The sequence below is a fragment of the Dendropsophus ebraccatus genome, chromosome 6, assembly GCF_027789765.1.
Source record: "Dendropsophus ebraccatus isolate aDenEbr1 chromosome 6, aDenEbr1.pat, whole genome shotgun sequence".
Lineage (NCBI taxonomy): Eukaryota > Metazoa > Chordata > Amphibia > Anura > Hylidae > Dendropsophus > Dendropsophus ebraccatus.
The window spans coordinates 147322216-147335426 of NC_091459.1; the positions used below are offsets into that span (position 1 = coordinate 147322216).

General features: G+C 54.4%; 1 protein-coding gene across 4 annotated transcripts; it reads left to right on the plus strand.

The window, feature by feature from the left end:
- Window positions 1-1506: 1506 nt before the first annotated feature.
- GAREM2 (GRB2 associated regulator of MAPK1 subtype 2) lies at window positions 1507-13035 on the plus strand. 4 transcript variants are annotated; one of them, XM_069974123.1, is made up of 5 exons: window positions 1507-1625; window positions 9305-9435; window positions 10084-11241; window positions 11485-11657; window positions 11766-13035. In XM_069974123.1, the coding sequence occupies exons 2-5, from the start codon at window positions 9409-9411 to the stop codon at window positions 12763-12765; spliced, it is 2358 nt and encodes a 785-aa protein (XP_069830224.1). In that variant the 5' UTR covers window positions 1507-1625; window positions 9305-9408; the 3' UTR covers window positions 12766-13035. The 4 variants fall into 4 exon arrangements, with proteins under 4 accessions (XP_069830224.1, XP_069830226.1, XP_069830223.1 ...); XM_069974122.1 differs by lacking the exon at window positions 1507-1625 and adding an exon at window positions 2049-2914; XM_069974124.1 differs by lacking the exon at window positions 1507-1625 and adding an exon at window positions 5932-6009.
- The last annotated feature ends 176 nt before the right edge of the window (window positions 13036-13211 follow it).

Genomic DNA, 13211 nt, shown 5'->3' on the forward strand with positions numbered 1-13211 from the left:
TCACCGGATCCATCTGTTCAGAGACGGGATCTGAGAATTTTACTCATCCAAGTCATCAATAGTGAATGAGGAGCCAATAAATAAGTGATGACGGAAGTGCCGCAGCAGCTGAGCCCCCAAACATATGGAGATAATGAGAAGAAGCCCCCTGCTGACTGCACACACACCACCATAGTACTCTCCCAGACCTCCTGCATGTTGATGGTGTACTCAGACCCCTGTGCCGATCTGTATCGGGAGCTCCATCTACCCTGTGCCAGGTACCTAGATCCCTGTACCGGATCTCTACCGGGGGCCCCACCTACATTTGACAGGTACCCGGACCCTGTACCGGGTACCCCACTTCCATGTGCCAGGTACCTGGACCCCTGTACCGGGCCCCACCTCCATGGGGCAGGTACCCGGACCCTGTATCGGGGACCCCACCTCCATGTGCCAGGTACCTGTACCCCTGTCCCGGGGCCCCACCTCCATGTGCCAGGTATCCAAACCCTGTACCAGGGACCCCACCTCCATGTGCCAGGTACCCGGACTCTGTACTGGGGGCCCCACTTCCATGTGCCAGGTACCTGTACCCCTGTACCGGGGCCCCACCTCCATGTGCCAGGCCCGGACCCCTGTACCGGGGCCCCACCTCCATGTGCCAGGTATCCAAACCCTGTACCGGGGACCCCACCTCCATGTGCCAGGTATCCAAACCCTGTACCAGGGACCCCACCTCCATGTGCCAGGTACCCGGACTCTGTACCGGGGACCCCACCTCCATGTGCCAGGTATCCAAACCCTGTACCAGGGACCCCACCTCCATGTGCCAGGTATCCAAACCCTGTACCGGGGACCCCACCTCCATGTGCCGGGGCCCCACCTCCATGTGCCAGGTATCCAAACCCTGTACCGGGGGCCCCACTTCCATGTGCCAGGTACCTGGACCCCACCATATTTCTTTATTCAGGATTCAGGGAAAGCTGGGTGGCAGCTCATGTCGGTCATCACCCGGGTCTCCCGGATTCCTGAGCAGTAACACTAGTAAGCGCTGTCATTGCGGCCATATTGGCGATCACCCCAGATGACACTTTGAGGATCTCTCCTGGATTGGACTCATAATGGGCCGTTCATATAGAATGTTAGGAATGATGTCTCCCGTGCGCCCATCCCCCCAATCACATGGACCCTCAGAAGTTGTGAGCGGGCAGATCAATGAATCCACAGGGGCTGATCGATAGCGGTCGGCGGGTCCAGAGGCCATAGACGGGGCACGTCTATTACTGATCATTACTGTGACTGACTCCGGAGCTCCCACTTATCCCTATTACATATAGAATCTAATGGAGGATGGAGATCACTGACACACTGTAACAGGCCCTCAGCTGTGAGGAGTATTAGGCCGACAATGTTGTCAATGTTATTCACTGACAGCAAGAAGAGATAGTGACAGTATTGAAGACATGAAGGCGAGGAGCAGACATTGCCCCCCATTCACATGGCCCCCAGCTCATCGTCATAGCAACACAAGCCCGGGGCCTCCAGATAAATCTCATCCGTGTCCATTATCCGACCAGTCTTTGTGTCAGGAAAGAAAAAACATTTACTGACTGAATCAACAAGAGGAATAAAGAGGCGAGACTGTAAGGGGGGAACATGGTGGAACCGGGGGATGAGTATCCAGGGGAACCCAATATAATGAGACCAGGAACCGGGGGACAAGTATCCAGGGGAACCGGACCCCAATATAATGAGACCAGGAACCAGGGGACGAGTATCCAGGGGAACCGGACCCCAATATAATGAGACCAGGAACCAGGGGACGAGTATCCAGGGGAACCGGACCCCAATATAATGAGACCAGGAACCAGGGGGACGAGTATCCAGGGGAACCGGACCCCAATATAATGAGACCAGGAACCGGGGGACGAGTATCCAGGGGAACCAGACCCCAATATAATGAGACCAGGAACCGGGGGACGAGTATCCAGGGGAACCCAATATAATGAGACCAGGAATCAGGGGACGAGTATCCAGGGGAACCCAATATAATGAGACCAGGAATCAGGGGGACGAGTATCCAGGGGAACCGGACGCCAATATAATGAGACCAGGAACCGGGGGACGAGTATCCAGGGGAACCAGACCCCAATATAATGAGACCAGGAACTGGGGGACGAGTATCCAGGGGAGCCGGACGCCAATATAATGAGACCAGGAACTGGGGGACGAGTATCCAGGGGAACCAGACCCCAATATAATGAGACCAGAAACCAGGGGGACGAGTATCCAGGGGAACCCAATATAATGAGACCAGGAACCGGGGGACGAGTATCCAGGGGAACCGGACCCCAATATAATGAGACTGGGAACTGGTTACGAGTATCCAGGGGAACCGGACCCCAATATAATGAGACCAGGAACCGGGGGACGAGTATCCAGGGGAACCGGACCCCAATATAATGAGACCAGGAACCGGGGGACGAGTATCCAGGGGAACCGGACCCCAATATAATGAGACCAGGAACCGGGGGAAGAGTATCCAGGGGAACCGGACCCCGATATAATGAGACCAGGAACCGGGGGACGAGTATCCAGGGGAACCCAATATAATGAGACCAGGAACCGGGGGACGAGTATCCAGGGGAACCCAATATAATGAGACCAGGAACCGGGGGACGAGTATCCAGGGGAACCGGACCCCAATATAATGAGACCAGGAACCAGGGGACGAGTATCCAGGGGAACCGGACCCCAATATAATGAGACCAGGAACCAGGGGACGAGTATCCAGGGGAACCGGACCCCGATATAATGAGACCAGGAACCAGGGGACGAGTATTCAGGGGAACCCAATATAAGGAGACCAGGAACCGGGGGGACGAGTATCCAGGGGAACCCCACATAATGAGACCAGGCAAGATATACAGAGGTCTGTGACACCAACACCACAGCTGTGCACACTGAGAGACAATGCAGCATAGCAACCAGAGGAAGACCCATACACACACATATATGTATATATATATATATATATATACACTATAACACTATCACTGTGTTATCTGTGGTGTTACATAGGACTGCAGATGACATCTACTACATTATCTGTACTCAGAGATATCACTGTGTTACCTGTGGTGTTACATAGGACTGCAGGTGACTACTACATTATCTGTACTCAGAGATATCACTGTGTTATCTGTGGTGTTACATAGGACTGCAGGTGACACCTACTACATTATCTGTACTCAGAGATATCACTGTGTTACCTGTGGTGTTACATAGGACTGCAGGTGACTACTACATTATCTGTACTCAGAGATATCACTGTGTTATCTGTGCTGTTACATAGGACTGCAGGTTTATATCCTGGTAGATGACGCCCCTTAGCTCTGCTTCATCTGTGATGCTGGTGCAGGGGGCTGTAGTCTGTCGGTGTCGGAGTGTTTGGTGGTTGCGCTCGGTGTCGCCTCCTCTCAGCTGGGATATAAATAGCGCTGCTGACACTTGGTAGATATTAGTAATAGGGGGGAGGGCCGCTCTCCGGTTGGGGGGGTGCGTTGTCATCGTGTTATCGGCTTTGTCACGTGACCAGATCCGTGTTCCCAGATACTGCAGGAGGTTGGGGGTTAATCCTATAGATGGCTGCGGGGGAGGGGAGGGAACCTGCCGATTCTTCACTTCTTTTGGCTTCTTTGATCCGGATCCCAGTAAGCGACTCCCCCGAGACTTCTTATAGCTCATCGTCCGCCTGGAAATAACACAGGGCCTGAAAGTTTGTGAACCCCTGCAGTATAAAGCATGGCGGATGTCACTAAGCTGGAGTCAGTGATGAGATGTCTAGTAGAGCGGAGCTGCAGTATAAAGCATGGCGGGTGTCAGTAAGCTGGGGTCAGTGATGAGATGTCTAGTAGAGCAGAGCTGCAGTATGAAGCATGGCGGGTGTCAGTAAGCTGGGGTCAGTGATGAGATGTCTAGTAGAGCAGAGCTGCAGTATGAAGCATGGCGGTTGTCACTAAGCTGGAGTCAGTGATGAGATGTCTAGTAGAGCGGAGCTGCAGTATAAAGCATGGCGGATGTCACTAAGCTGGAGTCAGTGATGAGATGTCTAGTAGAGCGGAGCTGCAGTATAAAGCATGGCGGATGTCACTAAGCTGGGGTCAGTGATGAGATGTCTAGTAGAGCAGAGCTGCAGTATGAAGCATGGCGGGTGTCACTAAGCTGGAGTCAGTGATGAGATGTCTAGTAGAGCGGAGCTGCAGTATGAAGCATGGCAGAGAGGGGGACGTTTATTTTTAGGACCCCCCACCCTCCATTGTAGCCCTATAGATTCTCTGAGACACCATGTTATCCGCTTCTCTTGACAGCGGGATGGACGACCCCTTTAAGTGCATTGACCCCCATTCACCCCCTGCCGTGGGATGTAAGGGGTTAACACTATGTATTAGTATAGGAGTGGAGGGGGAGGGGAGTAATGCGTCTGATGCTTCGTCTTCCTGATCTATAATAGAATTGAGGCCTGGAGACTCCATTACCGCCGGCCTGGAGGGTCTCCCGGGGACCTGCCCAGGGGCTGATCGGAAACTCACTGATTGAGCGGCCTGGATGGTCTCCTCTGTGGGGGCCATCCACAACACTTTACCTTCACTCACCGGGCGGGGGGCTTCCTGGCAATCTGCTCTTTGGCTTTATGGCTGTAAGTGTCCCCCGGGGAGCAGTGATATAGAGAGCTGACACCCCCAGATCTGGCAGAGGGTGGGATGGTGACCGTATGACATCTGTGACTGCGCCCTCTGCGTCTCCTGCACTCTCTATATCCCCGCACTCTATGTCCCTGCACTCTCTATATCCCCGCACTCTATGCCCCTGCACTCTCTATATCCCCGCACTCTATGCCCCTGCACTCTCTATATCCCCGCACTCTATGCCCCTGCACTCTCTGTGCCCCTAGACTCCCTGTATCCCTGTATTCCCGCACTCTGTGTTCCCCGCACTCCCTGTGTCCCCATACTCTGTACCTCTGCACTCCCCGTATCCCTGCACTCTCTGTGTCCCTGCACTCCCTGTATCCCTGCACTCCCTGTATTCCCTGCACTCCCTGTATTCCCTGCACTCCCTGTTTCCCCTGCACTCTCTGTATCCCTGCACTCTCTGTATCCCTGCACTCCCTGTATCCCTGCACTCCCTGTATCCCTGCACTCCCTGTATTCCCTGCACTCCCTGTTTCCCTGCACTCCCTGTATCCCTGCACTCTGTATCCCTGCACTCTGTATCCCTGCACTCTGTATCCCTGCACTCTGTATCCCTGCACTCTGTATCCCTGCATTCCCTGTGTCCCCTGCACTCTGTATCCCTGCACTCTGTATCCCTGCATTCCCTGTGTCCCCTGCACTCTGTATCCCTGCACTCTGTACCCCTGCACTCTGTACCCCTGCACTCTGTACCCCTGCACTCTGTACCCCTGCACTCTGTACCCCTGCACTCTCTGTTTCCCTGCACTCTCTGTTTCCCTGCACTCTCTGTTTCCCTGCACTCTCTGTTTCCCTGCACTCTCTGTTTCCCTGCACTCTCTGTTTCCCTGCACTCTCTGTTTCCCTGCACTCTCTGTGTCCCCTGCACTCTCTGTGTCCCTGCACTCTCTGTTTCCCTGCACTCTCTGTTTCCCTGCACTCTCTGTTTCCCTGCACTCTCTGTATCCCTGCACTCTCTGTATCCCTGCACTCCCTGTGTCCCCGCACTCACTGTTACTGCACTCTGTGATGCCAGGAGGCTGCCTGGAAAGCCATCACATTACTGCACTTCCAGTATATATCCCTGTATATAGGGGGAAGGTTCTGATGTCCAATCTGATGTGCAGCTTATAGTAACTGCTCTTAAAGGGATTGTCCAGAATTAATAAAAGTTTCTCATTAAAGTTGTATAGGCTGAGCAATGCTCCACAGGAAAACCCCATGCACAGTGTACAGCATGTCTCCTCCAGAAGGAAGAGCACCTGCTCTCTGCTGCCACCTGTTGGCTGTAACTGTAAGTCAGTGTTCTGCCCCTTTAAGAGTCCATACAGATGGAGACTGCAGCAATAAGATGGTTGGGTTCTTTTCCTATTTCCCATGATGCTTCATTCTGAATTGTAATCAGCCCAAACGGCCGTCAGGTCCTGCTGGGAGTTGTAGTTCTGCACAGTTGGAGAGCGGGAGCTTCCGTTTTTATGATTGTGGGACGCCGGATGTCATGGAGACTGTTGCTGTAAACGTCTCGCCCTGAGGATGACCCCCAGGGGGTGACAGAAGCCGCATGATAAACCTGGAGAGGGGCAAGGCAGCCATTACTATAGACACCCCAGCCTGTTCATCCTGAGCTGCCTGGTTCCTGAATATGATGCCAGAGTGGCTGTGAGGACTGACACAGGGTGAGGGGAGATGATGGGTGGAGTAGTGGGTAACACGGGTGGGGGGTGAGATGATGGGTGGAGTATTGGGGGACTGGAGGGGTGGAGTAGTGGGTGACTGGTGGGGTGAGATGATGGGTGGAGTAGTGGGTGACACGGGTGGGGTAAGATGATGGGGGGAGTAGTGGGTGACGGGGTGGGGTGAGATGATGGGTGGAGTAGTGGGTGACACGGGTGGGGTAAGATGATGGGTGGAGTAGTGGGTGACGGGGTGGGATGAGATGATGGGTGGAGTAGTGGGTGACAGGGTGGGGTGAGATGATGGGTGGAGTAGTGGGTGACACGGGTGGGGTGAGATGATGGGTGGAGTAGTGGGTGACACGGGTGGGGTGAGGGGAGATGGTGGGTGACTGATGGGGTGGGGTGAGATGATGGGTGGAGTAGTGGGTGACACAGGTGGGGTGAGATGATGGGTGGAGTAGTGGGTGACACGGGTGGGGTGAGGGGAGATGGTGGGTGACTGATGGGGTGGGGTGAGATGATGGGTGGAGTAGTGGGTGACACGGGTGGGGTGAGGGTGGAGATGATGGGTTGAGTAGTGGGTGACTGGTGGGGTGAGGGGGATGATGGGTGGAGTAGTGGGTGACTGGTGGGGTGGGGGATGACGGGTGGAGTAGTGGGTGACACGGGTGGGGTGAGGGGAGATGGTGGGTGACTGATGGGGTGGGGTGAGATGATGGGTTGAGTAGTGGGTGACTGGTGGGGTGAGGGGAGATGACGGGTGGAGTAGTGGGTGACTGGTGGGGTGGGGGTGGAGATGGTGGGTAGAGTAGTGGGTGACTGGTGGGGTGGGGGTGGAGATGGTGGGTAGAGTAGTGGGTGACTGGTGGGGTGGGGGGGATGATGGGTGGAGTAGTGGGTGACTGGTGGGGTGAGGGGGATGATGGGTGGAGTAGTGGGAGGGGTGAGGGCCTGGCGGGGTCATAGTGCCGGGGTGACCTCATTCACACGGTTCCCAGACGCTGCTCGGTCCTGTGATAACTCTTCCCGCTCTGCTCCATTGTTCTCAGGACAATGCCAGGACTCGGCCATTGTCTGCGGCTTCTGGGGGTCGGACTCTAACAATGAGCCATTCTGGAGCTGTTGGGAGTGATCATCCCGACATACAGAGACAATTGTCCCATCATGCATTTCTCCCAGAGTCGGGGGAGTTGTCCAGTCCGGTGTGGGAAAGTAGTCGCCTTTGGCATTGTAGCCAAGAGCTGAAATCATACTGCAGCCTCTGTACAAGGCTATAGGTGTCAGTCTCTACTGCTTCTCATACATTCAGGAACCAGGAGGCGCAGGATGAACAGTTTTCAGGGGGATTTGTTCTCCGAGGAACCATCCATCACGTCTGACAGCGAGGCCCCTTGTCCTGCGGCTGAACGGCGGAGATGGCCGGTGATTTGCAGCCGGGGCTCCTGGGAAGATGGATGAGCGCGGCCCCCCATGTCATCCCCCCAGGATCCTGTACGATCAGACTAGTGCTGAAGGACAGCGACTCCCTGAAACCAATGGCTGCACCGCCCTCTGGTGGTCACTGAGCGGAAGTGCAGTTACAGAAATCCTCCAGTTTCTGCCATTGGGGGAGATGGAGAAGCCTTTGGCTCTCCAGCTGTTGCAGAACTACAATTCCCATCATGCCTGGACAGCCAAAGCTAAAGCTTTGATGGGAATTGTAGTTCTGCAACAGCTGGAGGGCTAAGGTTCCCCATTCCTGCTCTAGACAATGCTCTGTGAGCTGAAGTGATGCCGCCTCTAACCTGTGCTGACTTGGGTGGAGCCTGGTGACCTGCACTGATACACTGTAACAAACCATCAGCTGAGGACAGACTGTAATAATGAATGTTCCTATGCAGGTGGTGATAGTGAGGAGGGATGGAGGTCCGCGCTCTCCTGGACATCACCATCCTCGGGATGAGGGTCCGCGCTCTCCTGGACATCACCATCCTCGGCGATGGGGGTCTGCGCTCTCCTGGACATCACCATCCTCGGGATGGGGGTCCGCGCTCTCCTGGACATCACCATCCTCGGGGATGGGGGTCCGCACTCTCCTAGACATCACCATCCTCGGGGATGGGGGTCTGCGCTCTCCTGGACATCATCATCCTCGGGGATGGGGGTCCGCGCTCTCCTGGACATCACCATCCTCGGGGATGGGGGTCCACGCTCTCCTGAACATCACCATCCTCTGGGATGGGGGTCCGCGCTCTCCTGGACATCACCATCCTCGGGGATGAGGGTCCGCGCTCTCCTGGACATCACCATCCTCGGGGATGAGGGTCCGCGCTCTCCTGGACATCACCATCCTCGGGGATGAGGGTCCGCGCTCTCCTGGACATCACCATCCTCGGGGATGAGGGTCCGCGCTCTCCTGGACATCACCATCCTCGGGGATGAGGGTCTGCGCTCTCCTGGACATCACCATCCTCTGGGATGGGGGTCCACGCTCTCCTGGACATCACCATCCTCTGGGATGGGGGTCCGCGCTCTCCTGGACATCACCATCCCCGGGGATGAGGGTCCGCGCTCTCCTGGACATCACCATCCTCGGTGATGAGGGTCCGCGCTCTCCTGGACATCACCATCCTCGGGGATGAGGGTCCGCGCTCTCCTGGACATCACCATCCTCGGGGATGGGGGTCCGCGCTCTCCTGGACATCACCATCCTCTGGGATGAGGGTCCGCGCTCTCCTGGACATCACCATCCTCGGGGATGAGGGTCCGCGCTCTGCTGGACATCACCATCCTCGGGGATGAGGGTCTGCGCTCTCCTTGACATCACCATCCTCTGGGATGGGGGTCCGCGCTCTCCTGGACATCACCATCCTCGGGATGGGGGTCCGCGCTCTCCTGGACATCACCGCTCTCTTCTCTCTCTTCTTTCTCCAGGAAAGTTTAAGCTTCTGGATCAGGACCGTGATGTGCGGGAGCCGGTGCAGTACTTCAGCAGTGTGGAGGAGGTGGCCAGCGTCTTCCCGGACCGCGTCTTCGTGATGGAGGCGATTACCTTTAGCGTCAAGGTGAGGTCTGGGTCCTCCATCTGAGGTCTGGGTCCCCCATCTGTTACAGAACTACAACTCCCAGCATGCCCTGACAGATCACTATTACTCAACCTATGATTCTACATCCGTTATAGAACTACAACTCCCAGCATGCTGACAGCCAAAGGCCATACATCAGTATTATCCAACCTTTGACCCTGCCTGCATGCTGGGAGTTGTAGTTTTTAAGGATGAGCGAGCTTACAGTAGTAGTACTTTGCTAGGCTCAGTATCCGGCTGCTGCCTCTGAGCTCCATGTTGGTCTGTGCCGCTCCACTCCGGGTGCCTGGAAAAGCTGGATCCAGTCCTGGAAAACTGTAAGAAGCTTTTCCAGGGATCCGGAGTGGAGCAGCATGATGTAGCTTAAAGACAGCCAACTGGCAAAAATAACTTTTGGGTCCTCCAGTCCTGATGTGGAACAGAGGCCTGCTCTTCTATAAGATGAGTAAAGACTGTGGGGCATCATGGGAAAGGGAGCCCAACCTCCAAGTCACAGTGGTCTTCATGTTTGTGATCTATAGATCTTATAGAGAAGAACAATGTCATCTCTAGTGGTTGGAGTTCCCCTTTAAATCCATGGTATCAGGTAGATCTGATCTGATCCTTTCCATGTCTTCTCCATTCTAGGTGGTCTCGGGGGAGTTTAGCGAGGACAGCGAGGTTTATAACTTCACCCTTCACACAGGGGATGAGTTAACCCTTATGGGTCAGGCAGAGATCCTCTGCGCCAAGACGGTCAAGGAGAAGTCTCGTTTCAACACTATCTTGAGAAAATTGGGCAAGACGGGCACCCTGGGCAAACAGGTGAAGGGTAAAATGCCCTGTCTAATCTGCATGAACCACCGCACCAACGAGAGCCTGAGCCTCCCGTTCCAGTGTAAGGGCAGCTTCAGCACCCGCAGCCCCCTGGAGCTCCAGATGCAGGAGGGAGAACATACCATCCGCAGCATCATTGAGAAGGTGCGGCTGCCTGTCAACGTTGTGGTCCCGACCCGTCCCCCTCGTAACCCCTATGACCTCCACATTATCCGTGAAGGTCACCGGTACAAGCTGGTCAGTATTATCTCTAAGACTGTGGTTCTATGTTGTCTTCTCCGTAAAGAGGAGGTGAACCCCTTCCACTTCCTGCTGCTGACGGACATGCCTCGCTTCTCCCTTCCCGAGGGTCTTCTCTGTGGAGACCCTCATTTTGACAAGTTGGTGAGAGACTGCGCCCATTACTGCCAAGAGCAAAGATTCAACCCCGATGAGTATTCCAAGGCCGTCCGTGAGACCAAGACAGACTTTGCCGAGGAGTGCGCGAGTCCAAGGAAAATCCGAGTCTGCTTACAGGGCTTTTCCGCCGGCTCCATCAACTACACCCGTGAGGAGCTCAGCCAGGGGCTCCAGCGCCTTTCCTTGTGCGTGTACAGTGGGACGATCCCGGGGGACACAAGCCCCCAGGATTGCCGGGACATTCTAAACCAGGTGGGGTCTTCTTCAGATAACTCAGACTTAGACAGAGAGTACATGACCCCAGACTGGGTGGAACAGGATTTTAGGACTCAGGAACAATTAGAGATTCCGTACGAGGAGCTGTGGACCAACCAGAATGTTGAGAACTATTCGGAGCCCAGCAGCAAGCCTGTTGGCTTAGAGAGTGGCAACAAGACTCAACAGGATCTCATCTGCTTTGCCACGTCTCCTTCTTCCTTCGAGGGGAAGTCATGCTCTCCTCCTCCGGCCTTAACTATAGAGGAAGCAAAGACAGACGCACCACCCCCTGTGCCGCCCAAATCAGAAGCGGTAAGTTCCAATCTCATTGATCTACGACTGACACTACAACATGGCTTCTAGTCACGTCCACCGATTAACTGCGCCAACAGATACAAACATCTAGGGCTCAGATTCGGGGGAGTTAGAGCCAGGACAGGAGGGCCCAACGCCAACAGGGCCAGTCCAGCCTTGTAGACAGTAGATGTGGTTGCTCATGTGGTCGGAGTCTCAGAGAGCCTTTTGCCCGGTAAGCTCTGCTCTTTTGTTTTGCAGGTGAGGGAGGAATGTCGTCTCCTCAATGCCCCTCCTGTTCCCCCTCGTGGTGGCAGATACTTCTCTTCATCCTCCAGCCCACCGGTTCCACCTCGTCACCCGAAATCTCAGCTCCCACAGACCCATTCCCCAAGCCCAGGCCTTTCCTACTACTCATCGGGGCTCCATGACATGTAAGTAATGGTTATCTGGATTTTCCAATGTCTGACAGTAATGGGAACAACTTGGGGACTTGATGCTGGTGGATTTGTCTCCTGATTTCCTTTTTGTCTTCTTTCCAGATCAGGGAACCGCAGTGGGAGCTGCTCCCCCTCCCCGGACTCCTATTCCTTATATTGCTATCCTTGTACATGGGGAGACTGCAAGTCTGGAGATGCATCAAATCATCAGATGTCAAACAGCATGGCCTCCACAGCTCAGCCCACCCAGACATCTTGGTCGGATTCTTGGGCCTATGCGGACACGGGGCCCAGTGTTGCCAGCGGTCGCTCTACTCCTCTTCTCAGCACAGACACCACCATTAAGACTTATTACAGTTGTCCCAGGTTGAAGCCTCCTCACACCCAAAAACGTTTTGCCCCATTTGGCGCCTTGAATCCATTTGCCAACCCAGCCTTTGCCTCCACTCCCTCATCCTCCGGGGATTGGTTAGACCCAATGGAGCATCCAAAATCGTCATGTTCTTCAGTCTCTGATGTTCTTGACCCCTTTGATGTCAGTAATAGTCAAAGCACCTCTCCGGATTCCTCCTCCATTGGATCTGAGCTACGCTTTGTGCCAGAGCCCATGTTCAAAGGCGGTGGAGCAGGAACAGGGACATGTCCGGCTCCTCCACCCAGGCCGACCAAAGGGTTCGAGACTGAGAATATTGTAATCAGAAGCACAACCCCATTATCACCAACCATTGTGAGGGGGGCAGAAGGAGGCATCACTAGAGTGTACCTCACTCAAGGAGTCATTGAGGTGCCACCAATGTCCTCCAGAAGTACCATAGACGCATCCTCTCCGCACACACCAGGGATGCCCCGGGGGATGGCAGGGGACCCTCTTACGTGGCACCCCCCTCCTGATCTATCAGCTCTGTCTGTAGAGGAGGTCTCCAGGTGCCTCAGGTTCATTGGCCTTTCAGAAGACGTAGTGACTTTCTTTGTAAGGGAACGTATAGATGGCAGCATCTTCGTCCAGCTGACGGAGGAGATCCTCTCGGACGACTTCAAGCTGACCAAGCTACAAGTGAAAAAGATTATGCAATTCATAAAGGGATGGAGGCCAAAGATCTGAGGATGGAGAAGGCCGCCCACCTCCTTAAGATTGTAGGTTGAGTAAGATGACCTGGATCCATTGACCGAAGGGTTGTTTTTTTTATTAGGTCGGTAAACTCCTTGAATGCTCCCTAATCCGCGGACTATGCTGGTTTTTTAATTCTGAGTAGATCCTGTCGACAGTTCACACATAGCACAATTTGCACAAAAATAATATAACACAAAAGGTCACTCGAGCCGCTGGAAAGTTTAATATGGAGGCCTTGTATTAAATAAAATTCACAGTTTTGGAGGGATTTTATGCTTTTCGCTCATGTATCTCCTGTGGTTGAACCTCCTCCCCCGCGCTCAACCAGTCTATAAGACGGACCTGAGGTTCACTTACATAGCATAGAAGCCCACCTGAGCATAACATGAGCCAAACCCCATAAGCCTCATTGTCACACATAACCCCCTTATTGAATT

What these genes read in the sequence shown, in the direction of transcription:
- GAREM2 (XM_069974122.1), top strand. Translation starts at nt 2,797, where the DNA reads ATGAGACCAGGAACCAGGGGACGAGTATTCAGGGGAACCCAATATAAG. An exon ending in CGATTACCTTTAGCGTCAAG is followed by an intron (nt 9,436 to 10,083) that starts GTGAGGTCTGGG and finishes TCTCCATTCTAG; the next exon opens with GTGGTCTCGGGGGAGTTTAG. An exon ending in TCATCGGGGCTCCATGACAT is followed by an intron (nt 11,658 to 11,765) that starts GTAAGTAATGGT and finishes TCTTCTTTCCAG; the next exon opens with ATCAGGGAACCGCAGTGGGA.